At 41.6% G+C, this 27,547-nt stretch overlaps 2 protein-coding genes across 2 annotated transcripts; one reads left to right on the forward strand and one right to left on the reverse strand.

The window, feature by feature from the left end:
* Nucleotides 1–6,840: 6,840 nt before the first annotated feature.
* On the reverse strand, nt 6,841–8,662 carry LOC306975535 (G-protein coupled receptor 151 protein). Its single transcript, XM_079573106.1, has one exon. The coding sequence runs from the start codon at nt 8,412–8,414 to the stop codon at nt 7,236–7,238; it is 1,179 nt and encodes a 392-aa protein (XP_079429232.1). The 5' UTR covers nt 8,415–8,662; the 3' UTR covers nt 6,841–7,235.
* An 11,040-nt stretch (nt 8,663–19,702) lies between these two features.
* mavs (mitochondrial antiviral signaling protein) lies at nt 19,703–27,122 on the forward strand. The gene is made up of 6 exons (XM_079574293.1): nt 19,703–19,801; nt 21,872–21,994; nt 22,260–22,440; nt 23,290–23,507; nt 23,907–24,557; nt 24,937–27,122. The coding sequence occupies exons 2-6, from the start codon at nt 21,872–21,874 to the stop codon at nt 26,269–26,271; spliced, it is 2,508 nt and encodes an 835-aa protein (XP_079430419.1). The 5' UTR covers nt 19,703–19,801; the 3' UTR covers nt 26,272–27,122.
* The last annotated feature ends 425 nt before the right edge of the window (nt 27,123–27,547 follow it).

A 27,547-nucleotide genomic window follows, 5' to 3' on the forward strand; every position in this document is an offset into this window, starting at 1 on the left:
CCCGCCCCCATAGCAACTGTTGGCCAGCTCCGTCAGGAAGCAGAGTCTAACACATGTCATAAAGAGGGTGCAATATCACCTCAGTAGATCAAGGTAAAAGCGTTTGCAATGTGCAGTGGAGGAATATATTCAAATAATTCATCTTCAGAAGCCAAGCAGCTCATAGACCCCTGATACTGACCGCAGTGGCTCTGTCTCCCCGCGGCTCTGGTTCTTGTGAGATATAGTTTTAGTCATGAATCTCGAGCCACGATGTTCAATGTGCTATCAGCGCAGCGGTAACACAAAACCACCTGCTGCTGAAATATCAAGACTCTGCTATAAGAAACTGAAGTCTTTCTATCTCTCTTAGAAAGTTAACATCCCACATTTTTCTGCAGTAGAAACAACTGTTTTATGACGATGTCCAGCAAAGACAGTTTATCAAACTCTTGGCAAACAACAAGGCGGACGGTAAGCAAGTCTTACCTTGGTTTACAAGCTAGCAGGCACTGTTTTCAGTGGGTGTTTTTTGGCTTTGAAAGGGGGAAAACACGCAGCATCTTGCGAAAGATCAGTTCTTACACAAACACAACTGCATACTGTTGTTATGTCCTTGGGCAAAACACTTTGCCGATGTATGGATGTGGTGTGTGAGTGGTTGTCGACGGTCAAAGGACTGTTGGTGCTATAGCTTCACTTCCATCACTCTACATCATCTTATCTTAGTGCTTTGAGAATCTTGTCAAATGCAATATAGAGCTATGTTGTTCGAACAGACGTTAAAACAGCTTGTGTACAAGTCTCTTGTCTAACACCAAAGTCAGTCACATCTCAGACATGTTAGGGCCATATCGTCCATCTCTGATAACCTCAGGTCTCCTGCTGATAGGTTTTAGTTTTACTCAAATCTAGAACTGTGCTCTACAAATGTAGTTGCCTTTCCTAATTATAAATCAAACATAATATAGTTTTCTCCCTAAAACATATGTAATTGTGTAAAGAGTGGGTGCTTCTGTTCCAGTAGTCTATCCTCCAGGGCACAATGGGTTAATGCCACCAATCATTCTGTACAATAGCCCAGGGCTGGGCAAGTTTCCTTGGCTTATGTTCTCCCTCATCAACAAGGGCCAAACCTGTCAATCATGGCCAACATAAAGCAACATTTTCTCCAAATCCCAGTGTTCAAACATGACCATACATCAAATATGACCATACAGGATTTTTTGATGAATTGACTGTTCTCAGGACTAATAATGTACCTCAAAATTGCTTTAGAGCACAGGGGTTCCATACTGGAGGGATGCATTTTGCCCCATGCAGGCCTGACATTGCCTCCCCCAGCAAAAACCTATTGAGCAGTTTTATTTCCAGGATATCCATATTTGTTATATTAGCTGTAATGCTGTGAAAGTTTATTTTATTCATTTAAACGAAGACGTTATCATTGCAGCGTAATATACTCGTACTTATAATATACTCTACTATCTAAATCAAACTGTGTGGTGGGGTAATCAGGACCCACTGTAACCTACAGGGCAATTCATTGATCCAAGTTCATGCATGCATTATGAAATGTATGCCATAGTGTCCCCTGGTTGTATAGCACTCATCCAGCCTGGAGGAGCATTGGTAAAATTGACTGAAGTTGCACTGAACTTAACTGCACAGTGTAAATAGTCTGGTGGTATAGGAGCATGGATGAAAATACTATGGCTACTGGGGTATGAAGGGATAAATCCATTTTAGCAAGCCAATATTAACCATGTTTCCTGAGTTGTTGTATTTTGTTAAACAAAAAGAAAAAAAAACTGCACGAAAGACGCATCATGAGTCTTGTTCCCAGGATAACGTCCCATGCCTCTGATTGGACAGGATTGACCGTGATCTTACCCTGATCTCCTGCTCCACCACCTTCTCCACAGACTCCGGGCTAACAAGTGCTTCCAAATTGACAATAGCCAGTCATTTCTGTGGGGCATATGGTATCTGGTTCAGACTTTGTTCAATCACATATTGTCACTGCCCCTTTGCCTGCTCCAGTCTCAACATATGGCTGGTTTGTGACCAGAAGGTCGTCCTATAAAACGACCTAAAACGAAAACAGGAGCAAGCCAAAAAGGAAAAAAAAAAATGGCATGGATCTTTCGAGCCGACCACACTAAAATTACCCCAGTCTCTCTGCCCTATCCACAGTCCATCTCTCTGAAGCCAGGATCACACGGGACGCCCCATCGACTGACACCACCACAGGCACAATCACTGTAATGAGACCAATCAATGGGCCACTGAGCGCAGTGACACACCACTGGCTGGACTTTCCATCGACAACACTCACACCACCATCTCCTATTGCTCGAGGGAGAACAGCGAGAGACAGAGAGAGGGATTTGTTGTTTATGTGGGTAAGACCAAGCACAATAATAAAAAATCAATACTTCTGTTTACTTTATTCTGCCTCTACTCACTGAAGCTGGTTTTGGGCCAATGGGCCATCACCACTTTTGCATGTGGTGTGTAATAGAGCAAATGGCCTGTCATTTTTCATTTAGTCTTGCTGGGCATTTGATTGCAATTATTAAGCGTTATATAAGATAATAGCTCTCTGCTTTGCTCAGCTCAAACTCCTCTCTTGTGGGACTGCTGCAGCAAATCATCCTCCTGATAGTTTTTTTGGTTATGTCAGATGCCAGATTTAAAGCTTGAGATTGGCTCAAAGATTGCACTATTTACGCTTGGTTTACGGCGAGGGTTTTTGTTATTTAAAAGTTGAATGAAAAATTCAAAAGATGGCAAAGTGAAGGAGCTGCCTTTTCTCTTCTGGGACGGCCACAGTGAATAATTTCCCAACTAGTTTTGGTAAGATGCACGACACGTCCTCCTGGTGCAACAATCCCTTTTTATCCACGCTTGGCGTCGGCTCAGATAATGTACAAAAGCATGCATCTTTTTGTAGGTTATATAGGTTTTGTCTGCTGCAAGAGGTTTTTTTGTATTCTAAGGGCTTAATGAAATATTTAAGGAAAGATGGCAAAGGAAAGGAGTGGCCTTTTCTCATCAGGGGCTGTCACTGCAAATCTGTCAGTTTCTGAAATTAGATACATGTCAGATACACTTCTTAAAGTAACAATCTCCATCCAAGCGTGACAAAAGCTCAAAGAATGGCCTAGCATGTCTCTTCTAGAAGATTATATAGATACTATTTGATGCCAGGGTTCTGTATTCTAAAGGCTGAATAAAATATTTAATAGACGGCAAAGGAAAGAAGCTGCAGTAAACCAAAATGAGCAAGATGGGTAAACACAAGCTGTTTTGAATGTTTTATTTTGGGGCTTTTAGGGGAGGTTCAACCGACAACAGTGACGCGAGAGGAGGAGAGAGGAGCGACGTTGAGCTAGATTGACTCGAATTGCTCCCACTGTTTACCGAAAGTTGCAGAAACCCAAATCTCGTGCTCACCCATAATTCCCCACATGAATCTGCCCGCATGATATTAACTGGTTCCTTACACATAGCTCTTTGGAGTAGCCTACAAAAATATGACATGTTTTGGAGAGTTTGCTGTTGGGAGGTGATTCAAACCAACCAGACGGTCAACTGAGGAGCCATAGTTAAGAAGAGTAACGGGCAAAAACAAGATGGACTTCAACACCATTGCTCACAGCAGCCAACAACTTGGAGCCAAATCTTCATGGGGCTGGTTCGCTGTGGAAACCCTAAATGGCAACAGGGAAGTAGCCTATACATTTGAAGTGCAAGATGCTTTCATAATAGTGCTTCATTTGATGTTAAATGGTAAATGGTCTCAACTTATATAGCGCTTTTCCTCCTACAATAGGTACTCAAAACGCTTTACAGCAAGGAACCAGTCACCCATTCCCTCTCTCATTCATACACCAATGTACGCAGACACTGGGGGCAAGGTTGGTTGAAGTGTCTTGCCCAAGGACACAATGACAGTGTGCACCAATCTTCCAATCATGAGACAACCCACTCTACCAACTGCGCCACTGTCGCCACATGTTGTGATGCTGTTGGTCAGCATCAAAGTATCAGTGAAGTGGTATGTTTATGAAAAAAAATGTACAAAACCATTTTTAGTTTTAAGTTAAAAAATGGAAGAGAATGGGAAAATTCTATGTTGGGACATGCCCAATGGAAGATAGTATGTAATGTTTCTTATAATGCATCCAGTGTCCTTTTCTAAAGATAGTTTTTGCAAAATCTCAACTGTATGTGTTAACTATACTGTATGCATACTGCACTTTAAGAAATCTAGCCTTACAATATTTAGTTATTGAGCGAGTAATACTGTAATATTACAATGTGTATGATCTTTTGAATGGAAGTAGATGTTAAGCTTGGTTGCAAGAGAGTTTTATGATTTTGTTAAGGATAGTGTGTGTTGTTATGTTGGTTTTACTTGATATTATAATATGTCTATATTGTATGGTATAATTTGGATAAGAAACCGTTAATTGATTCACAATATCCTACTTTTTTGCAGCATGAATAAACCCTTTTTGTTGAATAGTGCCCCTGTTTTTGTTAATCAGCATAAAACATGTAACTTGATGGTGCCATGATGTCGTGCGGTTTTTGGTCACAGTGATCATGCTGTGGGAATCTCACATTCTTGAGAGATTTGAAAAGATTGACCTCTGGTTGACTGCTTCCAATAATGAGTAAAACTTGTTTCTCTCCATCTAAAATGCAGACATAGTAGTCGAGCACTCAGCTACCTCTTGCACATGGATTATGAATGCAGTAATAATATCCACTGCAACTGTAAGCATTTCCTATTAGTTTTAGCTGAAAGGTACTCCTGCATTGCTCCACATCCCTTGCCCCATTTGACTCATACATCAGAATTAATAATAATCATGTTTGTTTAGCTTTATACTGTATCAAATTATGCAAAATTACGGCAAATACTAAAGAATAAGCTTTAGTCCCTTTCGTGCTATTAAAAAACAAGGCCTTAAAACTGGCACACAATGGTGGACCTGCTACAGCAATGCCTTTTAAAAACATGATTACTGTTTTTTGACCTAAAACACTGGATTACAGTAGCATTTATTATAATAGTAATCTGAATTAAATGGAGAGAGATTTGCAGCTTCGACTCCCATCCCTGGTTAACCGGCATAAGGAAACAAAAGAGAGAGAGAGGGAGGGAGAGAGAGCGAGAGAGAGAGAGCGAGAGTGGGGGGGAGAGAGACAGAGAGAGAGAGAGGGAGGGAAAGAGTCAGAGAGAGGGAGGGAGAGAGAGACAGAGAGAGGAAGGGAGGGAGGGAGAGAGAGAGAGAGTGGGGGGGAGAGAGACAGAGAGAGACAGAGAGAGAGAGAGGGAGAGAGAGAGTCAGAGAGAGAGAGAGAGAGTCAGAGAGAGAGAGAGGGAGTGAGGGGGGAGAGAGAGAGAGAGAGGATGAAGGAGGGAGAGAGACAGAGAGAGGGAGGGAGGGAGAGAGAGAGGCAAAGAGAGACAGAGAGAGAGAGAGGGAGTGAGGGGGAGAGAGAGAGAGAGAGAGAGGATGAGGGAGGGAGAGAGACAGAGAGAGGGAGGGAGGGAGAGAGAGAGTGGGGGGGAGAGAGACAGAGGGAGACAGAGAGAGAGAGAGAGGGAGAGAGAGAGTCAGAGAGAGAGAGAGAGGGAGAGAGAGAGTCAGAGAGAGAGAGAGGGAGTGAGGGGGGAGAGAGAGAGAGAGAGGATGAAGGAGGGAGAGAGACAGAGAGAGGGAGGGAGGGAGAGAGAGAGGCAAAGAGAGACAGAGAGAGAGAGGGAGTGAGGGGGAGAGAGAGAGAAAGAGAGAGGATGAGGGAGGGAGAGAGACAGAGAGAGGGAGGGGGGAGAGAGAGAGGCAAAGAGAGACAGAGAGAGAGAGAGGGAGTGAGGGGGGAGAGAGAGAGAGGATGAGGGAGGGAGAGAGACAGAGAGAGGGAGGGAGGGAGAGAGAGAGGCAAAGAGAGACAGAGAGAGAGAGAGAGAGAGGGAGTGAGGGGGGAGAGAGAGAGGATGAGGGAGGGAGAGAGACAGAGAGAGGGAGGGAGTGAGGGGGGAGAGAGAGAGAGGATGAGGGAGGGAGAGAGACAGAGAGATGGAGGGAGGGAGGGAGGGAGAGCGAAAAAGAGAGACAGAGAGAGAGAGACACACAGAGAGAGAGATCGAGAAAGAGACAGAGAGAGAGACAGAGACAGAGAGAAAGAGACAAAGAGAGAGGGGGAGGGAGGGAAGGAGAGAGAGACAGGGAGAGAGAGAGAGAGAGAGAGAAAGAAAGAGAGACAGAGACAGAGGGAGAGAAACTCTGAGAACATCGATGGAGAAAATGTGGTTTAATTTCACAGTAAAATCACAACATTGTACAGTCCGTGTAAAATCTCCTATCCATAATAAAGACTAGCAAAGATCTTAGGGGGAAAAAAGCACAAGAAACATGGACATTTACAAGTGTACAAATATTTTACATCAATCCACGACAGCAAAGTCTTTCAAAATACTATGCCAGAACCTAAACAGACTCTATTTCAATAGAAATGGGCAAATAGATTACAACAGATTTCATTATAAAGTTATGTTATATCAAAAGGGCCCACATTCTTCCAGGCTTTGGGTGTTGGGGGTATTTGTAATAAACCATTCATTACCACGTGCCTTTCAGTGTTCACAGTCACGTGGTTGGAGTCAAGGGTACACCCTGTGGGACCTCATAAGGTTTTTAATTATCATAGACTGGACTTCGTTCTTCCGAGGCTTCATAGGGATCTTCATTATTATTAGTAATTGACTGAATTAAATAGTTGAAGAAGCTTCTGAAGATCAACTCCGTCCATTTGATGGTATTTGAAGCCTACACAAATACCATACAAATGTCATAAGAGACATTTTGAATTGGTTTCTTCAAGCATTCTTTTATTTGTTTTGTATTATTATTATTCGGAGATTATCTCGGTAACCCAGACTACATTTTAAACACTTTGGGCACAAATGCACAATCTGAACCACCAACACTTAGCTTCCTGGCTATTGTTATAATCACAGAGTCACAGAGTTCCACCTACAGGGTTAGGGGGTAGAGTCGACCTCGATTTACATGAGGCTTAAAACAGCATAAGACTAGCAGCAATTGTCCACGTTGCTATGCTTGCTCTCACTCAACAAGCTTTTTGTAGATTCAAACTGCACCGTCCCTCGTCATTATACATCCAGGTGTCTCCAATACCACACATTACAGACACTCCATTCGTTTTGAGTCAGATTAATTGGGCTGCTCTCCGTTTTCTTGCATTTTCGGGTCCCTTTCCCACGGCACTGGGTCTTGCTCGTCTTCCACGTGCGTGTTTCTGCGTCCTGTCCAAAAGTGCTCCACGTCCGGGATGGTTTTATCCATGTCATTCGCACATGCCTCTGCGCCGTGCCCGTCGTGCTTAACGCACATCTTGCAGACAGTTGTTGTCGGTGCTGGCGGTATTGGCGGCGGTGTAGGCGGCGGCGGTGGTTGTTTGCGGGGTCTGCAGGTCGCCATGTACCAAAGGGAAACGAGTCCTTGGCGCACGTCGTCGTACATTGTCATGAGTAGCGCGGGGAACACCGAACTGCATGCGTAAAGCAACACGTCGGCGAAGATCAGCAGCCCGGCAGGCGGTCTGCTGAAGCCAAGTCGTATCCACGTAAAAGTGCCCCATTCCGGTAAAAGCATGAGCCCCAGAGCGCCACTTAGGCACAGCAGAACGAGAATAACTTTGCTTTGGTGCCGAGGGTTTGGTGCGTCATTCACCGCGCCATGGAGGGTCTTGGTGTAGTACGCGAGCGTAAAGATGACGGGCACCACAAACACCACAGTTGGGTATATCTTGTACAACAGGTTCATGAACTCGGACGCGCACACGGGCATCTCCGAGACGCACACGACCTCATCCAGGCTGTATGGCACCAGGGAAGCGAACAGCAGCTGTGGGAGAGAAAACAACATAGCGACGAGCACAATGAACGCCAGGGCTCCGTGGATCCAGGCTGCGTGCTGGAATCCCTCCTCGGCACCGGCGATAAAAGTGTGTTTGGATCTGGTGGTCGCGGCTAAAATCAGAGTTTTGGCCACAACGCACGAGTGCTGAAACCAGTCCGTCGTCCGGCACACGAAGCTCCCTAAAGTCCATATTTGTTTGTAATACGTGACAGCGCGTACTGGTGCGCACAGTATCAAGATGAGCAAGTCTGTGGTTGCGATAGAAGCGAGGAGAGCCTTAACTTCTGAGCCCCGTCCTTTTCTGAAGTCACGGATAAAGACGAGCAGCACGAGGAGGTTGCACAGCGCTCCGGCAATGCACACGCCGATCAAGATAACGGGGATGGCAGTTCTGATGTTCCCGCTTCGGAGCAACTGCAGTCCCCCCACGAAATCGAAAAGAGTCACGTTAGAGGGACGCTCGATGTCCATCTTCTGTCAGAAAAAAAAGTTCAATCTAGTTTCCACTTTTTGAGGTTTAAAGTTTAAAAAAAAAAGAACAAAGGAGACCCGGGAGCTGTCCTGGTGCTGAAACGCTCTCGAGCTCAGTTGATGTGGAGGGGAGAGCGCGCGCAGGTGGGCTATTTCAAGTGCTGCCATTTAGCGTCGTCAGGCACTCACGTCATTTTAACGGGATATGGCTCCAGGCAGCAGCGAGCTCAAATGTGAGCGCAGCGTCACTGTCCCGGGCGCACAGGGAAACACCATTAAAAAAGAAACCACTTTACTTCTCAGGATGAACCCGATCACCTTTTACAGTAATGTTGATCTAAAAAGGATAATGAACTTAACTTTTTTATTAAAAGTAAATTGTTCTGAACCTTAAAGCCACAATGCAGAACATTTCAGGTGATATGTTCCTATCAGAGCAACTAAGGGTAAACAAAGACGGCTGCGATACCAATTATGCTCTTTGTACTATAGACATCAGGACCCAAGGTATTAAAATCAAATGTTTGGAGGCCTGTCAAAGCGAGGCAGCAACATCTCCATGGAGACGAGCTGGTGATGTCCCACTCCCATCACATTTAAGACTTAGAAATCTTTGAAAAGACACAAAAATAAACTTATTTTGTTGTTGTATTTTGTTTTCTTTATTGGGTGATGCAAATCTAAATTGCTGTACCATTTGCAGTTATTGCCATTGACATTTCTACATCTTGCTTACTCTCACTCCAGAGCTGCCAATCAAACCCCAAGCTATGAATGAATGACACTGACTACTGCAATTTTTTATTAAAGGCCATTGTAGTCTCTCTCGTGTCGACTAATGTAAATGTTGGTTCCATTTGCACTTATTACAAGAGACCTTTCTCCGTCTTGTTTACTGACTGTAAGTGCCTGGTGGTTATTGCTGTGGGGGGGGGGGGGGTTGGAGGAGTGTGGAGAGGTGGTGCAGAGGTGCCCACTCAAATGCTGTCACCTTCCTGCAGCCTGGGTTGCTAAGAGACGACAGTATGGGGTTATGAAGATGAGAGCCGTCCCGAATCGCAAACGCACATGGACCCAAAGCTCTTCTTTTTTTTCTTTTTTTTAACTCCTCTAATGAATGAAGCTCTACAGCGCCGTGTGATTGCAGCCAGGAAAAGACTCCGGTGGTATTTAGAGGGGAGATATAATAGCGCACACTGGGGGAGCTGGCCTCACTGCATGCGGTAATCAGGGGTAATTGCTATGTTCTGGTCTATGAGAGGAGGAGCCGAGAGATCTAGATTTATCTCAACTGATACTAGAACTTTGGAGACACTAATCCGCCATGAAAATTAAATCAACTGTACGTGATTTAAAGGTTTTTCCCAGAGACCTTTCTTACACTGGAAGAGTGTTTTAGCCTCTGTGTAAGGAAGTTGTGTGGACTTGATCACTGTGGATGGTTGCATGTCCTCCCAATGTCACAGTGGATACTCTCCGGCTTCCTCCCACCGTCCAGAGACGTGTGAGTCATTTGTGATGTTCCCCGGTGACTGAATGTGACTGAATGGTTGTCTGTCTGTGTCTGTGTCAGCCCAGAGACTAACTAGCCACTGCCCAAGATCAGCCTCATTTATGGTCACGATATTGTTTGGGACCAAACAAACGGCCCATCCACACCTGCACCGCGGACTTCCAAATATTGGCCAAATCAGCCACGGTGACCGGTGCACCAGCTGTGGCTCATGGTAACAAGGACGGTGCCAATCAAAGCCCACATTTTGACAAATATAGGACTAGGAGTTTCTTTCTCCTCAATAGACCCTTCCCTGGTGTCAACATGCTGTATTTTTACACAAGAGCGTGACCTTTATGAAAAACACTATCTTGATGAGTGCCACTGTTTATCATGTCTGCACCAGTGAAAGTAGGACTAATGTATGTGCCTGTCAATAAACACATAACAGCGTGAGATCGGTCAATAACATGGACCACTGTAAAGCAGGAGCAGACACAGCTGCAAACTGAAGAAACAAATGGCTTTACCCAAGTGAGAATAAGGATCATATACAAGTAAAGATTCAAAGACGCAAACAAATTTAAGACAAGATTTTGTTTTGTTTGTCCACCACTCGATTAGCACTCCCACACTTTACTGTAAACTGGTGAATATATGCTTTAACACTGCGCTTGGGGTGTGAATTTTGGGTGAAAATAGCAGTAGTCTCATGCTGGACCACATTCCCGTCACAGCAGGGCTTTTCTAAACATGAATGCTTCTTTTTAGCCATCGCCTACAGACTTCACTGTGTGTGTCCACCAAGTAACTGTGAGCTTATTTAAAAAAAATAAAAAAACTCAACCTAACAAAGATATAAGAGCAATCACTCTTCTGTCCAAACCCTAGAGGCAGCTTGTGGGACAAAAACTCAAAAGATAGACCAGTCTTTTGAAATACAGAAAATAAAGCTACCAAGGCCAAAACATGGTGCTACGTCAAAAGCAAAAAAGCAGAGCGTGCCATCGCATATTTCTGTCCCCAAAGTCTGTGATGCATAAAAGCTTTTTACAGTCTGAAAGCAATAACAAAGACTGATTTTGCCGTCAACATCGTCCCAAAACAGCCGAGGTAAGAGGTCCTCTCAGGTAACAGGAAACTCAACTTGGAGTGAATCTAGGCCAAGACAGCCCATGTTATAGCAATCAGTGGTGATGCCGAGGGTCAGTTTGGGTACAGCGTGCCTCGACTTAAGCATGGGCTTGTTAACGGGCCACTTGCTGAAAGTTAGGTAGATGTTTGAAATTGAACCATAACTTCCAAACTAAATGCATTATAGTTTGATATTCTTTGAAACATACTCTAACTTGGATGGCCTCTGTGGAGAAATTACGCTATTTGCAAGAGAGCGTCTTAGGGCGGCATTTTTTGTGTCAACCGAGATAGCTTTCTATTCTTTCTATTCAAAAAATGCACCGCAATTTCAGGCATAAGAGCGAGGAATGCTGCAAAGAAACTGGCGAAGATTGTTGTAGATAAATTTGCAGCTCTCAGAATCATTTTCAAAGGCGCCGTTGTACAATCTACTGTCACTGTTTGAATTTACAAGGCATCGATGCCCCATTGCAATAAAGACCAAAATGCAATGTTCAAAGCAATTTACAAAAACAAGACTGTCGCCTAAATGTGTCTCATTCTTGTCAACAATGCTGAATTCCCACCTGGGAGGATACTCAAGTTATTGTTACACTGTTAACAATGGGAAACACTTATTTGCAGTGGTGAGCAAACGGTCAGTCTCATACACTTGCCTCATAATCAAAAAAGCTACGACTAAAGGCAGATTGTTTTCATCACAGACTTTTCAAACAGGGCACATACAGTATGTGCTCATGGTGGCCCCGTTATACAAAAACATGCTGTATATAACTCTGTCCTTCACTCCCGTTATGTTCTCCTAACCAAAATGTGCCAAAACAATGGCTCTAAGGGATGGGCCCAAGGAAGCGAGGAATGTGCAAAATGAGTAGCATGTGTAATTTGCACATTTTTTAAAAACTCAAGCAGCAATGCAGACCTTAGGAGCTTTCGCCACCACTGCCCCATCTTCACTCCCACAAATTAGGTGCAACATACCCACAATAGCTTTATGCAGTTTTCCAGCTTGCAGTCGCTATTGGCATCTGTCCTGATGAATAACCGTTGTTGTTAATGTCCATTTGCATCAACATGTCAACACAGCACCGCTTCTCTGCACGGCCTAAAAACGGCTTTGTTTATGTGTTGTAACTGATTTTCTCTTGACATCTCCAGTCCTATGTCCTATGGGCTAGATCAGGGGTGTCAAACATACGGTCCGCATAAATTCCAGAGTATGTAAAAAAAAAAGTAAGTCTCTAGCCCATTCCTGTGCATCCTGTGAGTTATGCATTTTTAAAGAATAACCAGAATGCTCTTTCTAGCCGCTAGGGGGCATTAAATTAAAAAGGAAAGAGTTCCACACATGTCCAGCAGAGGGCACTGATATAATAAGAGCTCAGGATATGAACAACACATTACATAGCCACGTGGTAAATGGACAGTCTGTGCCAGGGCGGCTGTAATAATTATAATAAATAATAATAAATGTTATTCATACTGCACTTTACATTTCAACGAAACCTCAAAGTGCTACAACAGGAGAATAAAATCAGATAAAAACAAAAAGAACATTCACATAGTAAAACAAAGCAGCAAACAAACAAATTAGTCAGAATAGGCCTTTTTAAATAAATGTGTTTTCAGGCCGTTTTCAGGCAGGGCATTCCAGAGTCTAGGGGCAACTGCCTTAAAGGCCCTGTCTCCCATTGTGGAGAGCTTGGTCACGGGCTGGTGAAGGGTGTGGGTGAATGTGGACTGTAGGCGCCTTGTGGTGGTGTGTGGAGCAACTAGCTCAGTGAGGTATGCCGGGGCTGTTCCATGGACACACTGGTATGTGAGGAGGCAGATTTTGTAGTGGATTCTATAATGGATGGGTAGCCAATGAAGGGACCGGAGGACTGGGGTGATGTTGTCATATTTGCGCCCCTATGTCAGGATCCTGGCTGCACAGTTCTGGATGTGCTGGAGCTTCAGGAGGCTCTTACCAGGGATCCCGACGAGGAGGGCATTGCAGTAACCCAGCCTGGAGGAGACAAAGGCATGTACCAATTTCTCAGCGTCTGATTGTGAGAGGGAGGGGCAGAGTTTGGCAATGTTTCGTAAGTGATGGAAGGACACTTTGCAGTGGTGGCGGATACGGTTCTCAAATGAAAGATGAGGATCAAATCTGCTCCCTCGGTTTGTAACGGAGAAGGAAAGGGGAATGTTATTAAGTTATTAATAATTAAGTTATTAAGTTGTATGTGTAACTGCACCTTCTATATTAAGCTTGTGCATGACAGCACTTCGGACCCCAAGTAACTGGTGAACAGGTCCTCTCCCCCCCCCCAAAAAAAAAAAAAACTTTCATGTTTTCTTTCTTATTTTGTTTAGTTCTCTTTTGTATCTAATAGCCACTTGATTTAGACCAGGCAGTACTTCTTGGTGTGAACAAGTTAGAGAACCTCTGTCCTATATGAAAAAGTCCTTGTTGCATCAAACTACTTAGTCTTTATTGTTAATACTGCCACCTCTTTCGCACACAAGCCCTGCCATTGTCTTTAAGTACCTTTGCATTTGGACATGCCAAGTGCCTTTATTGCATCAACCCGATCGCATATGTGCCACAGTTTCCACGACAACCTGTGGATACGAGGCTCTTGACTCTCGAAACGTGTCTTTTCCGTGCATACATCACCCACCGGAGCTGCAGGAAGTGTCATTATCCTCATCAGCGCCGTTATCGTCATTTAAATCAGGCCACACGCAAAGGGATAAATCTCTGCTCTGGGAGAAAGGGCAGACTCCCGGCCTGCAAAAAAGCAAATAATTAATGTTTTATAGAGAGCAAGTGGGAGGGGACGGAGTGGAGAGAGAATAGAAAACTTACAACTGATTTTAATTAGGATAATATTAGCAGCAGGTTGTACTTCAATAGCTTTAGCGCATTATATTTTAAATGTTGTTCCTGCATGCACTTTGACCTGTGGATTTTGACTGAGCCTTTCCATTGTCTGCATGCATCATATTTGTTTGGCTGCAGTACATTATAAAGATCAACATTGACGAATTTGGAAAAGAAAAACAAAGCAACTCAAAAGGAGATGTATGACTATAGATGACGTAATAGCACTTAAAAATAATAGCACGTTTAGATAAAATTGTACAAAGGTTGTTAATTATTCATTTGCTTTTTCTATGAACTGGCAGTAGGTCAGATTCAACATTGATGAGTGGCACATGACATTTAACCTGCTTAAAATGCTGCAGCTAAGCTTTTAACAGGATCTAACAAACAGGGACACAATACTCAAATTGTATCCTCCCTGCACTGGCTCCCCATCAAATTTAAAATAGATTATAAAAATTTTGTTTTGACTTTTAGAGCCTTGCATGGTCAGGGTCCAAATATGTCTCTGATCTGCTGTGCCCCTGAACCTGATCACTGTCCTAAAGACCCGCTTTAAAACCAGAGGAGACTTGTCCTTTCAAGCTGCTGCTCCTAAATGTTCCGACCCTGTTGATTTTTGCAGGTGAATAGGAAAAAATAAAAATACATTTAGTGATATCACTTTGAAACTTTTGCTGTAGATTACTGACATGCATATGAGAAAAAATGTATTGCTAGTTTTCTGACATTTTTTGTCTTCATAAAAAAAAATCACATCTTATGCATAAAAATGGCCAAAACTGCCAGATTTTTTAGCAACAGAATCTAAATAATGGAGAGAGTCAGGTTTAAATAAAAAAAAATCATCATCATCATCATCATATTTCGCCTTGATGAATAAAAAAATCCCTCTTAGAAAACCTACAGAATATTATAAAGTCCATCCATCCATTTTCTTCCGCTTTATCTGGGGCCGGGTCGCGGGGGCAGCAGTCTCAGCAGAGATGCCCAGGCTTCCCGATCCACACACACCTCCTCCAGCTGTTCTGGGGGGACCCCGAGGCGACACCAGGCCAGCTCGGAGACATAGTCCCACCAGCGTGTCCTGGGTCTTCCACGAGGCCTCCTTCCAATAGGACATGCCTGGAACACCTCCCGAGGGAGGTGGCCAGGAGGCATCCGGAACAGATGTCCGAGCCACCTCAGCTGGCTCCTTTCGACGTGAAGGAGCAGCAACTCTACTCCGAGCTTCTCCCAGGTAACTGAGCTCCTGACCCGATCTTGAAGGGTGCGCCCAGCCACCCTGCGAAGGAAACTCATTTCGGCCGCTTGTATCGGCAATCTTGTCCTTTTGGTCATTTCGTGGAGATATGTATGTGGAGATATTGTTGCGCCAATATGACAAAATTGCATTTTGAGAAAATGGCCCTTGAAAAAGGAAATTCCCATATAGGTCTATAGAGAAACCGTGTTTTTGTTTCTATGTGAAAGTTTAAGAGACCAAATAGGCCCAAAACCTGAAAAAGAAATTGTTTTGCCTGCAGTGTCTCCCCTTAAAAAGCATCTGAAGACACTTCTATTCAGACAACCCTTTATTTCAGATTGCTTCTATCTTACTTGTGCATATTTTGGTGTTTGGATTCACTTTGTAAAGCACTTTCTGATTTTATCTGTGAAAGGTGCTGTATAAATAAAAGCCTCTTCTTCTTTTTCTTCTTCTTCACGTCCCGAATGTAAAATAAATGTAATGGCTTAGACTCATTTAAAGAGTCTATCAGTAGTAGGTTCTGTGTTACTATGGCAAACAGCTTAACTTAAGAGAAAGAAGAGAGAAAGCACCCATGTTCATTAATGTCTCATAAAAGGTGTCAATAGTTAAAATCTAGGGCATTGTTTCTCCAAAATATAACACACACTGCAAAAATACAATAAGCGAGCTAAAGCCTGGAGCTCACTACAGGATTATTTGCCAGATTTAGGTCCAGATTTGAGTTCGGGGAGACATGACCTGAGTTTGGCTCCTCCTAATCAGTTTTTCCTTCTGGCGTTCCTCATGTGTAGTGTCAGTGCGATCATGTTACTTGTTGTGTCTCAGTTCGTTGTTGTACATCTTAAAGGGATATTTTTTTTGTAATTCATGCAGTTCTTATGTTTGAAGAGTTTCGCGGCGCTCGGCTAATGCAAGGCTAGCGCATTTCTACGATGTCAGCTAGCCTGCATTAAAAATAGTTGCAAATCACTTATAACGCCAGACTAACGATATAAATGTCTGTGTCGATGGAATAATTTTAACCATTTTGCATTTAAATTACCTTATATTTGAGCAGCTTCTGCTTCGTGTTTGTATAAGCTACGCCGCGGCGGAGTGATCTGCTAGAAAATAGTCCCTCAAAATGCGATCATTCATGCGATGCAAGGTCAGTTATATTCCAAAAATTATTCTATCGACACAGACATTTATATGGTTAGTCTGGCGTTATAAATGATTTGCCTCAGGTGCACTGTGAGGTGCATAAGACTGTTTTTAATGCAGGCTAGCTGACATCGTAGAAATGCGCTAGCCTTGCATTAGCCTAGCGCCATGAAACTTTTCAAACATAAGAACTGCATGAATAACAAAAAAAATATCTCCAGGTACCAGAAACACTCTGGATAGCTAGGAAATGAGGCCCTATGTCAAAAATGCTGAAATATCCCTCTAATATCGGTTACAATACAACAATCCTGTACAGTTGGTCGAGCTTTGCTGTCTTTTCTACATTGTGGGGCAAATGAAATCTTCCCTATCATATGTGTCAGGAGACTTCCCATTCTATTTTTGGATATGCTGACAAGCAAACTTTGGTTTAAATTGATTGGTTTCTTGCTTGAACTTTCTATTAATTTCTCCTCAGCGTTGGACTTTGCGTGTGTTCATGTGTAAATGCCAGACAGTGAAGTGAACCCACAGTGATGTGACGCAGAAGCTCAGTGACAGTGTCCTCTGACCGGACTCTCTTCTGACTGCGTGGAACTCTCAGGTCTGACAACTCCAATGAGTTTTAAAGCTGTACGACGCAGTATTCAGATGCAGCTGAATGGGAACATCTCAAGGTCCAGCGTCTGCTTAAGAACAAAGAACAGCTTTACCACATGCAACCAAATTATCTTTGCTTTATTGTCAAAATATCCAGAAGGCAAGAAGCCACAATATCTCACAATATCACTGAGGTTCCACCATACTGAGATTCACATGCTTTGCTGACAAAAAAACAACATCCACGGCACAATCCATGGCAGAGAGTGACAGAGCGAGTCAAAACTAGACTTAAAATAGTTCTCAAGACAGAGTGAATCCAAACAAGACTTAAAAATGCATATAACTGAAAGTATTTTATCTACACGCTTGCCTCTTACTGTATTTGATTAATTTCATGTTGATGCTGTTATTGATTGTATTTGTTTTTCTTATATTTTATGCTGCTTTAACTGTGAAGCACTTTGAATTGCCTTGTGTATGAATTGTGCTCTACAAATAAACTTGCCTTGCCACAATGTCCCTGTCAAATAAACTGATAAATAAACTGTAACTGTAAATAATATAAGATACAGTCATGACTTCCCTTTTTTACTTACTTTCTGCTTTAGTAAGTCTTATTCTAACACAGAATAAAACAAATTGTTTCAATGGAACATACTGTGTTGAAAGGGTTCAGTAATGATCACAATCATATTGTTATTAGGGCTGGGACGATCCACTTTTGTCACGATCTCATATCACGATACTCAGGGCCGATATGATGCTTATTGTGATACGATAAATAATTATTATAAGTAATATGTTTACCTTAAAATGTGTAAAAAACAAATGCTGTTGAAGTGTTTACATTGAAAAGTGTATTAAAACATAACCTAACAAAGTGCTCTAACTGTTACTGGAAAACAAAGGTGTGTGAATTTCTCCTTTGTGAGATCAATAAAGGTTTATCTTATCTTATCTTATCTCTTATCTTGATAAAAAATGCCTCCATACACAAGTATTGAAAGTATCGATACTTTGTATTGCAGCACAAGTATTGAGATCCAAGTCCGATCCAATATTTTGTCCCAGCCCGAATTATAATGGCAATATTTTTGTCTTGCTGCCCAAGATTGATTGTAAAGCATTCTTTTTTTATTTTATTTTTTTACTTTATCACTGATTATTTAATTGTTCCCCACTTCATTTCATTTCCTGTTCATTTACTCATTTATTTTAGGCAGTGGCACAAAAAAGCCAGAGGTAAACAACAATCCAACATGCAAATACAACGATCGATTCTGCCTATAAGGGAGAGGGGAGTAGATCATTCATTTAATCACACCCTCAATTCTCAATTAGTAATTAAACTTCATTGTTACTTTGTTATTCTCTTCTGTGCTGACAACACACAATATGACAGGTTACTTTAAATGCTAGTAAAAGATTGTGCAGAATCACAATAAAGTCTCATTAGTGTTGATTGTTCTGACCAACCGTGCATTTTAGCAACAAGAAATAAGAGGCGAACAGGAAATGTTTGCTCACAAGACAGATTCTATAACGCCAATCAAGTAGTGTACCATTGTTGGTTTCCAGATCCTGAAAGTTTAAAAGAACAGCTCTATCTTGTGGCAAAGTAGGAAAGTGCAGCCATTTAAGGAACATGTTTGTAGTGGACACGTGAGAATCTCTCTGATAAAAAAGTAAATAAGAATGGAATTAAAAACGTAATTAAATTTTTACCACTTTATTTTGCACCTTCTTTTTGTCAAAGCTTTTATCGTGATTCCAGTTAGACAGTCTCATGATACAATGATGTGAAAGATTTCGTCAAAACAACTTTAATATGCGCAGGTATGTACCGTATGAAGCAGTTATCTCTCTTTATCCCTCTGTGGTTGCTCTGTCCATGTGCGCGGATTAGCAAAGGGGATTAGAGACAGATGCAAACCAGAAGTCGAGATCCGATCTGCCATCCACTGCAGGACACAGCGAAGGTGACGCTTTGGGGTCAAGATTATCATGCTCCGCCCTCATTTTAGCCATACCGCACTGTCATTGGCTCATTTGTTGATGGACGGCACGGCTATCCAATCGGGATCGGACAGGGTGATGGCAAAGCGGATGAATCTGCAAACTGGAGCAGCCGCAGATTCAAAACAGCAAATGTATAACAGGAGAATCTCAACTAGAGGTTGTATATATATTTATATACAAGTTTTGATGCTGTTGGTCATCAGAATTTAAAAGAAAAAAGGGAAACACAAGTTTAAAAAAAAAATGATGTTAAAATGTGGAGAAAATTTAGATAAATTTGGGATTTTTTTTTTTTTTTTTTAAGATTTAGAAAAAAAAACGGGAACATTTGAAAATAAAGAATGGGAAAAATTGAAAAATTGGAACATTTTTCTTATAATTTTTTCTTTTTTAAATTCGGAAAAGTTGGGGTAAAACACGTAGAGAAATTGGTGGAAAAAAAGTGGGAAAATTTGGGAAAATTTAGGAAATAATGTTGAAATTAAGATAGAACATTTGGGAGGAAACGGAATAAATGAATATTATTAATCTGTTTTATGGGTTTATGACAACTATTTTAGTATAGATAATAAAATAAAATAAAAAGTACCGCCATCTATCTCTATCCCCATACCCATTGAAACGGGATCTTCAAAACAACAGATGGCTTAGTGGGAAAAAAAAAAAATCAACAAAAAAAGCGAGTGTCGTGAATCTGTTGTGGCGAATCTGCTGTGGCGAATCTGCAGCGGCTTCGGTCTGCAGGTTTATACCATGATGCTCAGCCCCTGCGCAGATGTGTGTGTGTGACAAGAAGACAGCTTTTAAAGAGAGCAGGAATAGCACGGGGATCGCACGAACTACTGAAGCTCTGAACACGAAAGGTGAGTCACAGATTACATCGTTTCAAATTAAAAATGACTCCTTTAATTAGCCACATTTGAATAATTTATATGCAATTAGCGTGTAACAACGTGCTAACTGGGGAAGCTGCAGCATGTCGTAGCTGTTGAAAGTAACTTTACTGACCAAATCTATAGTAAAATAAACAAGAAAATCGTTTGCCTTTTTTTATTTTCTTGCACGATACAAAGTTCGCGTTACAGCAATAGTTAAACTGCAGGCTCTACGCAAAGTTCTGAACGATTTGATACGCGTTTATTTCCTCATTCCACTTTGTATCTGCTTTTTATAGCTTTGGCAGGCTTTGGGTGACCTGGTTAGTAGTTTGCACTTGTAGTTAAACCTGTCAACTAAGGTAATAAAAGTATGTTCGATAATTAATGAAGCGATATGAACTGTTTAAAGGGAGACGTTTAGAGGTCATTCATTTGGATCGGCTCAGTCTTGTCAAGGTGCTTTTTGAAGTAACACGCCCCCTTTACATGCAAGCCCCTTTTTCACCTGTTACCTTTATTTGAGTATTTAAGTATCGCACACTGTACTTGTGAGTCTACCTGTGAATTTGGTGGCTCTTAATGATACACACGAGTGAGACAGACTTTGATCCTGTGGTTTGGCTACTGTTGTCACCGACTTCACCTGTGCGTCTTCTCCCACGTTTACACTAAACTTTCTACCTGTGGGCGCTGGAATATCTCGTGAAATCGTTCCCCTCGACTGCAAAGGGCAACAGATTACGCCTATAGAGTTTGTGTATCAACAAATAGAAAGGTTTAGGTTGTATTCACGACAGATAAGGCGAGTTTTTTTCCCCCCCCACTGACCCTGAAAATCTGAGTAGTATTTTACACTGCTTGGTGTTTTGGAAAAGACATCCAAATGCAAAGTGTAGATGATTAATCAGAGGCTATAATTTATTCTTCAACCTTGAAATGTCACGTAGCTTCCTGTTTCTGGCTGATTCAAAGGAGGAGGCTGCAGCTGCACAGTCAAATGCATTACAACCGATGTGAATACTATCCAAGGGCTTCTTTGCAAACTGAAACTGAAAGTGAAACTACTACTGCTGGTTTTCCCCATTTACTTAATTTTCACTTTATTGTGAACAAATCAATCCATGTGCCTGATGTAATATGATGCAATGCTTTTTAGATTTCTTTAGATTTAGATTCTTTCGATCCTTAAATGAAAAAAGTACACTGCACATCAGATGTAATATGAACTTGATACATGTCTGTTCAGTCATATGGACCACAACAATACTCAAGCTTGTGTAGTTTTTACAGTAGGTTTGCGTTCTGAATATTACAGAGTCTATGGAAAAAGTTCTCATTGATCTGAGATATAGCAACATACAGAATTAAGCTCTTTTCCATAAACTAGACGATAAGATAAGATAGCCTGTATTGATCTCACAATGGAGACATTTACTTGTTACATTCAGCTCTTAGAAACACTAAGGGTTTGCAAATAGGCAGAAAATGTGAGAAAAATACACACAAAACAATGAAATAGTAAAATAGTGTTGTCTTATGTACAATTACTACCAAGGACTTTGTGGGGACAAAAGTATAAGCAGTAAATAATTAAGTAAACAACATAAGTAACAGTATTCCTGGTCAAAAAATTGTTCACATGGGGGGAAAGTATCTGGAATTTGCTCAACAGACTCACCTGTTGAAGGGCAAACACAAAACCTGTTCCTTGTCTAGGTGTTGGTTATTATGTTTGAGACAAACTGCCTAGTGTGGTTACTGTCAGCTTACTCTTTGCAAACGACCTATTAATTGTATTTAATCATCAGGTGTATCTCTCATTTGATATCTACCAGACAGGGCTTTGACAATCTGCCAATTTTGAGAGATCGTTATGTTGTGATTCAGGGCTCCTGTGTTTCATGTAGCTGCACGCCCACAAGGCGATTTCTCAATATGTAGCAAGAAAAAAGAGACCGAGTGCAACTTGTGATCTAGGCTCCAAGGAAGTTGTGCAACTATATTTTAACATATAGCCAAACCCTAGCACTAAATGTGTTTTTCTTTTTTCACCAGATGTCGTACGCCAGCGACAAGCTCTACAATGGCTACCTGCGGAAAAACATGGCACGCATCGTGTCCACGGTCAAACCCAGAGAGATTATTGTCTTTCTGCCATGTCTGACCGAACATGACAGGGTACGTTTTCAGCAAAACACTGATTTAAAATTGATTACATTTATTCATACACTTTGTGGCTGTTCTTGAATATATTCTGTTCAATATCTAAGGTCATCACATGTATTCCCTGATTTATTTGTTGGTATATATTTGTTATTCTATTATACTATTCAGAAATAGCTCAATATCACACATTTAAAGCATATGCACTTTACATTTTTCGTGGTTATCCGGCTCCATCATTAAGCCATGTTGTTTTATTCATCTCATTATCCGTTTTCAGGAGTCCATTGAGACCAAAAACGATCACAGTGGAAAGTTCGAGGCCATGAAGCTTCTGCTGAGTCTGATGAAGAGGAGGGAGAATTGGCCTGAGCAGTTTATCGCTGCATTGGAGGAGTGTGAGCAGAGGACAATAGCAGCTGAGATCAGGGCCGAATACGACACACTGAGAGCCATTAACAGTAAGCCACTAAGTCCATTAACCACCACTGCAGCACGGCAGGAGAATACCCTAAGCCGGGTGTAATAACAACCGATATTTATTATGTAAGAGGATATATTTAGCTGAAATAAGTCAAGTGGAAGATAAGCAGAAATTAAATTGAGGAGAAATAGAGTATAATTACAAATGATATTACATAGCCTACAATTTAGGAGCAAATAAGTGTGTTCTGCCTGTTATGGTGTAAAAGAGAATTGCTTCCAAGGTATTTCATTTATGATAAACCGGTTTGAGAGCTGTAGATTATAACATGGTAAAATTACTACATGAAGTTTTAGCCTTTTTACCAAATTTTGTCTTTGTGAATCAATAGCTTTATAATATTAACATAAATAAGCACACAGATGCTACAATGGGGCTACACAATACAAAAAAATAACAATATTGGAAAACATGAATATCGTAATATTTATGTTGTCTATTTCAACAGTACGTTCCATTCGTTGTAAACATAAAATAAGTGTCACAACAAGATTTTGAAATATTATACAGGGACCAAAGCAAGGCTAAAATGGAGCTCATCATCCGTTTTTGTTTCAGGCTGTGTTTAAGTCAGACAGAAGACTTCAGTATATTGTGGCTTCTTACAATATGGATATTGCCTCATATATTATTGCGATAACAGCTATTTCTAAATTTCTACTCGACAACATCCATATGGAAGCAGGCATCCTCACCATGTTAATCCTAATACATATTTTGATTACGTAATAATAATACCCTGAGTGCCAGAACTGTTTGATAGCCACAGAATAAATTGCTTCGGAATAGATTTACATACATTAAATCCGTATTTACTGTGTCCTAGCATCCGGCCCCCCTCCTCCTGCATCCCCAGCCGCTACCGTGGTCATGGCACATGTGCATCCCGCTCCATCTGCCCCACACCTGCCTGATCCTGAGCCCCCCGCCAATGCTCTGCCAGCTCGGGACATCCCATCGGAGACACGTGAGACCAACCCCATCCAGGAGACAGAAACACCCACTCAAAGCATTCCAGTCCAGCCAGCAGCCCCAGTAGTCGAGGTGAGGAACGATAGGTCAACTAGAAAAAGAGCAATGGTGGTATCTACGCATGTATGTGTATACAGTAAATAGTAGTAGTACTTGTAGCATGAAAGACTGTATAAAAGTTATCTGGGCACAGGAAATATTTGAGATATGCAAGTTAAGAGTATTTTGATTAATGTTGAAACATGGTGTTAATTTTAACTCTTTTTGTTAAAACTTTCTATTGTCAATTTAAATATGAAGTATTCAAAGCCCGTTTAATTTAGCCAAGACTAATTTATGAACTAATACCATAAACCAATATCATAAAATTTGGCTAATGCTTGTTATTTAAGGCTCTCCAAAATGGCTGTAATGCTCATTTGAGATTTAAAATGTACCTATCTAACAAATTACCTATTTGTTTTATTGCAGGTGACCACTCCACCAGAACCACCCCAAGTCCAGGCTGATCCCCAGACCCAGGCAGTTGTGGTCCCTCCTGTGACCCCTCCTCCCTCCCCCGAATCGGCCCGAGGCTCAACCAATCCCTCTCCACCTCCGGAGCAAGAGGACATCATCTCCCATCAAGAACCAGAGGAGAACCTTGAGCCAGACACACAAGCTCAGGACGTCCCAAATGAAACGGTTAATATTCCAGAAGAGGTAGAAGAAAATGCAGATGCTGAACCGCAACAAGAGCCGTGTGAAAATGATGATTCTATGGAGACGGTTACCCTGGTGGACCAGCCCGCTCCAGCCCTCACTACTGTTGTGAACGACAATGCGCCTCTCATGGATATCATTAACAAGCCTATCGTAGCTGAACCTGAACCAGTCACTGTAGTTTTGGAGGAGCCAACACAAAGCATGACCACTGTAGAGGAATATTCATTAACTACTACAACCACTGTGGACAGTTCTACAGAGCCCCCTGTTTCTGCAGAAGTGTCGCCGACTAGGAGTTTATCGCCAATGACAAACCTGGATGAGAAACCTCCTGTCCAAGAGACCAGCCCCAGAGAGGAGAAGGCTCCCGGTGTGGTCCCATCGCTGGAGGAGATACCTGAACCACACAATGCACAGGTAATGGTTATAGTTGCTTTCCTGGAGCACCAGACCAAACCAAAATCACATATTGTATTTAAAAGTTCAAAGTTCAAATACCTATTCATATTTTCTTTCAATTTCAAGCCCTTAGAAGTCAGGGCCTATAGAAAAAGAATGATTTTGACTTGTATTAAAAACATTTACTGCTCGACCCTTTTTATAAAGCATAGAATATCAACATTATGATCAAGACTGGCTGTAAAGGCTATCAAAACAATTTATCAACAGTTTTAGATATGTTGTGCAACTTAATACAGCTTGCAATACTGTTATAGGTATTATCTCTGAGTGCGGTGCAATATAACACCAGATTCACCTATCAATGATTCACGTGTGTTTTTACTTTTGCTTTCAGGTTGTTGAAATTGTCCAGGAGGCAGAGGTCACTCCCAGTCCTCCTGCTGAGGCGGAGAACGGCTCCGTATCAGAGGAGGAGGACGTGTGTTTCAGTAAACCTGGTGTGCTCATGAGCGTTGAACCTCCCGATCAAAACAACACCACCATGCGCCCTTGCAGCCCCGACCCCGAGCCCTATTCTGGAGACAGCGGTCGCCTAGAGATGAGCGAGGTTGAAAAGTCTGCAGCGTCTTGTCAGGAAAATGGTGTTGGCGACAAACAACAGGGCAAGGATGATGATGAGTCTCCTGCCTCAAGTCTGGAGGAGGACGACGTTGAGGAAAATGTTGGGCATGTCGCAGAAGAGCCCTCCATTTTGAACAAGGAAATCCAAGCACCACTTATTGAAGACGGTGGAGAACTTATTAAAGAAGCGACGACTGTTGTCCCAATTGTACCAGAAAATACTTTGATTTCTGACCCATCTTGTAGCACTGATACTGGGGATATGTCTGAGTCTCCTGCTCCAAGTCTTGATGTGGAAGATGTTGAAGAAAATCTCATTAATGTGGTAGCACAGCCATCTACTTTGAACCAGGAAAACCAAGCACCACTTATTGAAGACGGTGGAGAACCAATTAAAGAAGCAACCACAATTGTCCCGCTTGTACCAGAAATTACTTTGATTTCTGAGTCATCTTATTGCACTAATGCTGCAGGTATGTCTGAGTCTCCTGCTCCAAGTCTTGAGGTGGAAGATGTTGAAGAAAACCTGATTAATGGGGTAGAACAAAACCAAACGCCACTTATAGAAGACACTGAGGAACAAGCCATTGAGGTAACCACACCAGCCACCACCTTGACCTCTGACAATACTTATTACCCAGATGTGGAGGGCATTTCCGAGAGTCCTGCCCCAAGTTTGGACATGGAGGATGTTCGTGAAAATGTCGGGCACATAGCAGAAGAGCCCTCGATTTTAAATCTGGAAGTGCAGACGCCGTTGCAGCAAGTCAATGGAGAACCGGCTAATGAAATACCCACTGCCATTGTGATTCCTGATATCGCTTCAATTACAAATGTAGAGCACGAGGCTGTCAGAAATCTGAATCAGGAAGACCAAATACCAATCATTCAAGTAAATGGCGAACCAGCCAAAGAGGTTGCCCCTGTCCCGCCTGAACCTGCTCCTGCAACTAATGATAACCATCTACTTAATGACCCCCTGGTTGATGAAAAGCTGCCCGATGCGGAAAACCCCACGACCACTGATCGTCTAAACACGAGGTATATCTTGACAGCAGCGGGAGTGGGCGCCTGTGCACTGCTGATAGCGTGGAGGCTACAGCATTAGGAGGCAACTTAATACCTTTAAAGGGAGAGAAGATTAGGCCGCCAAAGAGGATCTGGAGGGTATTGGTGCCTTATTGTAGTCACTGGACTGTGTTGGAGTCAGGCAGCTGCTTAATAATTACCCATGGGAATTGCTGACTCTGCAGATTTAGAGATAAGGTTATTAATGACACGTTTGTGAATGGACTGAACAGGCGAATAGTGAATCAAAGTCAAATTCTGTATTGCCTTTATACAGAACTATTATGTTGTTTTCCAAATAATAAAACTTGTATAGTTGAAATGAGAGGGTTCATAATATGCATGTTTTTATAGTTTTAGCTGATAAGCACTTTATTCAACTTTTACTCAGAGCCAGTAAATGTGACCTGGCAAAGTTATTTATTCATCTCTTTTATCTTTCTGGTATAAAAGTGATTGCATTCATGTTAATAAATCAATCTTGAATGATTATACAAGGGTATGTTCCAAAAGCTAATGTTATGCCCTGTTCTGATTAAAAAAGGCGTTTCATATTTAATGCAGAGTGTTTCCAAATAAATAAAACAGGTAGTCTTGCACTGAATATGCTAAATTATGTCTTAAATACTGACCAAGGGATATATTTTTGCAGACGAACAATTTCTTAATGTCAAACTAGCTTGTCTTTTATCCAAAGTAAGTGATTGTATCTGTTTTATAAATGAACCCTTTCCTAAATTTTGCACTCTGAAGTCTCTCCGTGTGTTTCCTCGTTAATGCCCTAACACTATGTATAAATGAGGAGAGTTGGTCACTGTCATGTCAAATGATGCACTTTGATGATATTCCTTTTGCTGCCCTAGGTTAGATGTGTACAACTTTCAGAAGAAGCAGTTATTTATTTGTGTGAAGATATAACGTACTGCAGAACAAACTATTTTAAGGCTTGTAAAACATTTTCCTTATTCTAACCATTATCTCAAAACAATTACGACTATTGAGGATTTATCTACAAATTAAAAATTAATAGGTGGTTTATTTTTGCATGAAATATTTTCTTTTATATATTGCACCATCAACCCTTCAACACACTTTATTAAAGATTATTAAAGTACAAACTGCAAATCCACAGAATCTCTAACCAAGTTGCACTGTTTTTGACTTTGTATTGACAATCAAATAAAGCTTATTTTGAGAAACTACGTGAATTAATTTCCTAAATGTGGGCATTGCTATTTATGTTTAATTTTCAGACTATAATCATTTATGTTCAGCAATATATGATTATTTCACAGTAATAATTAAGGAAAATCACT

The sequence above is a fragment of the Gobius niger genome (genome assembly GCF_951799975.1).
Source record: "Gobius niger genome assembly, chromosome: 16".
NCBI lineage: Eukaryota > Metazoa > Chordata > Actinopteri > Gobiiformes > Gobiidae > Gobius > Gobius niger.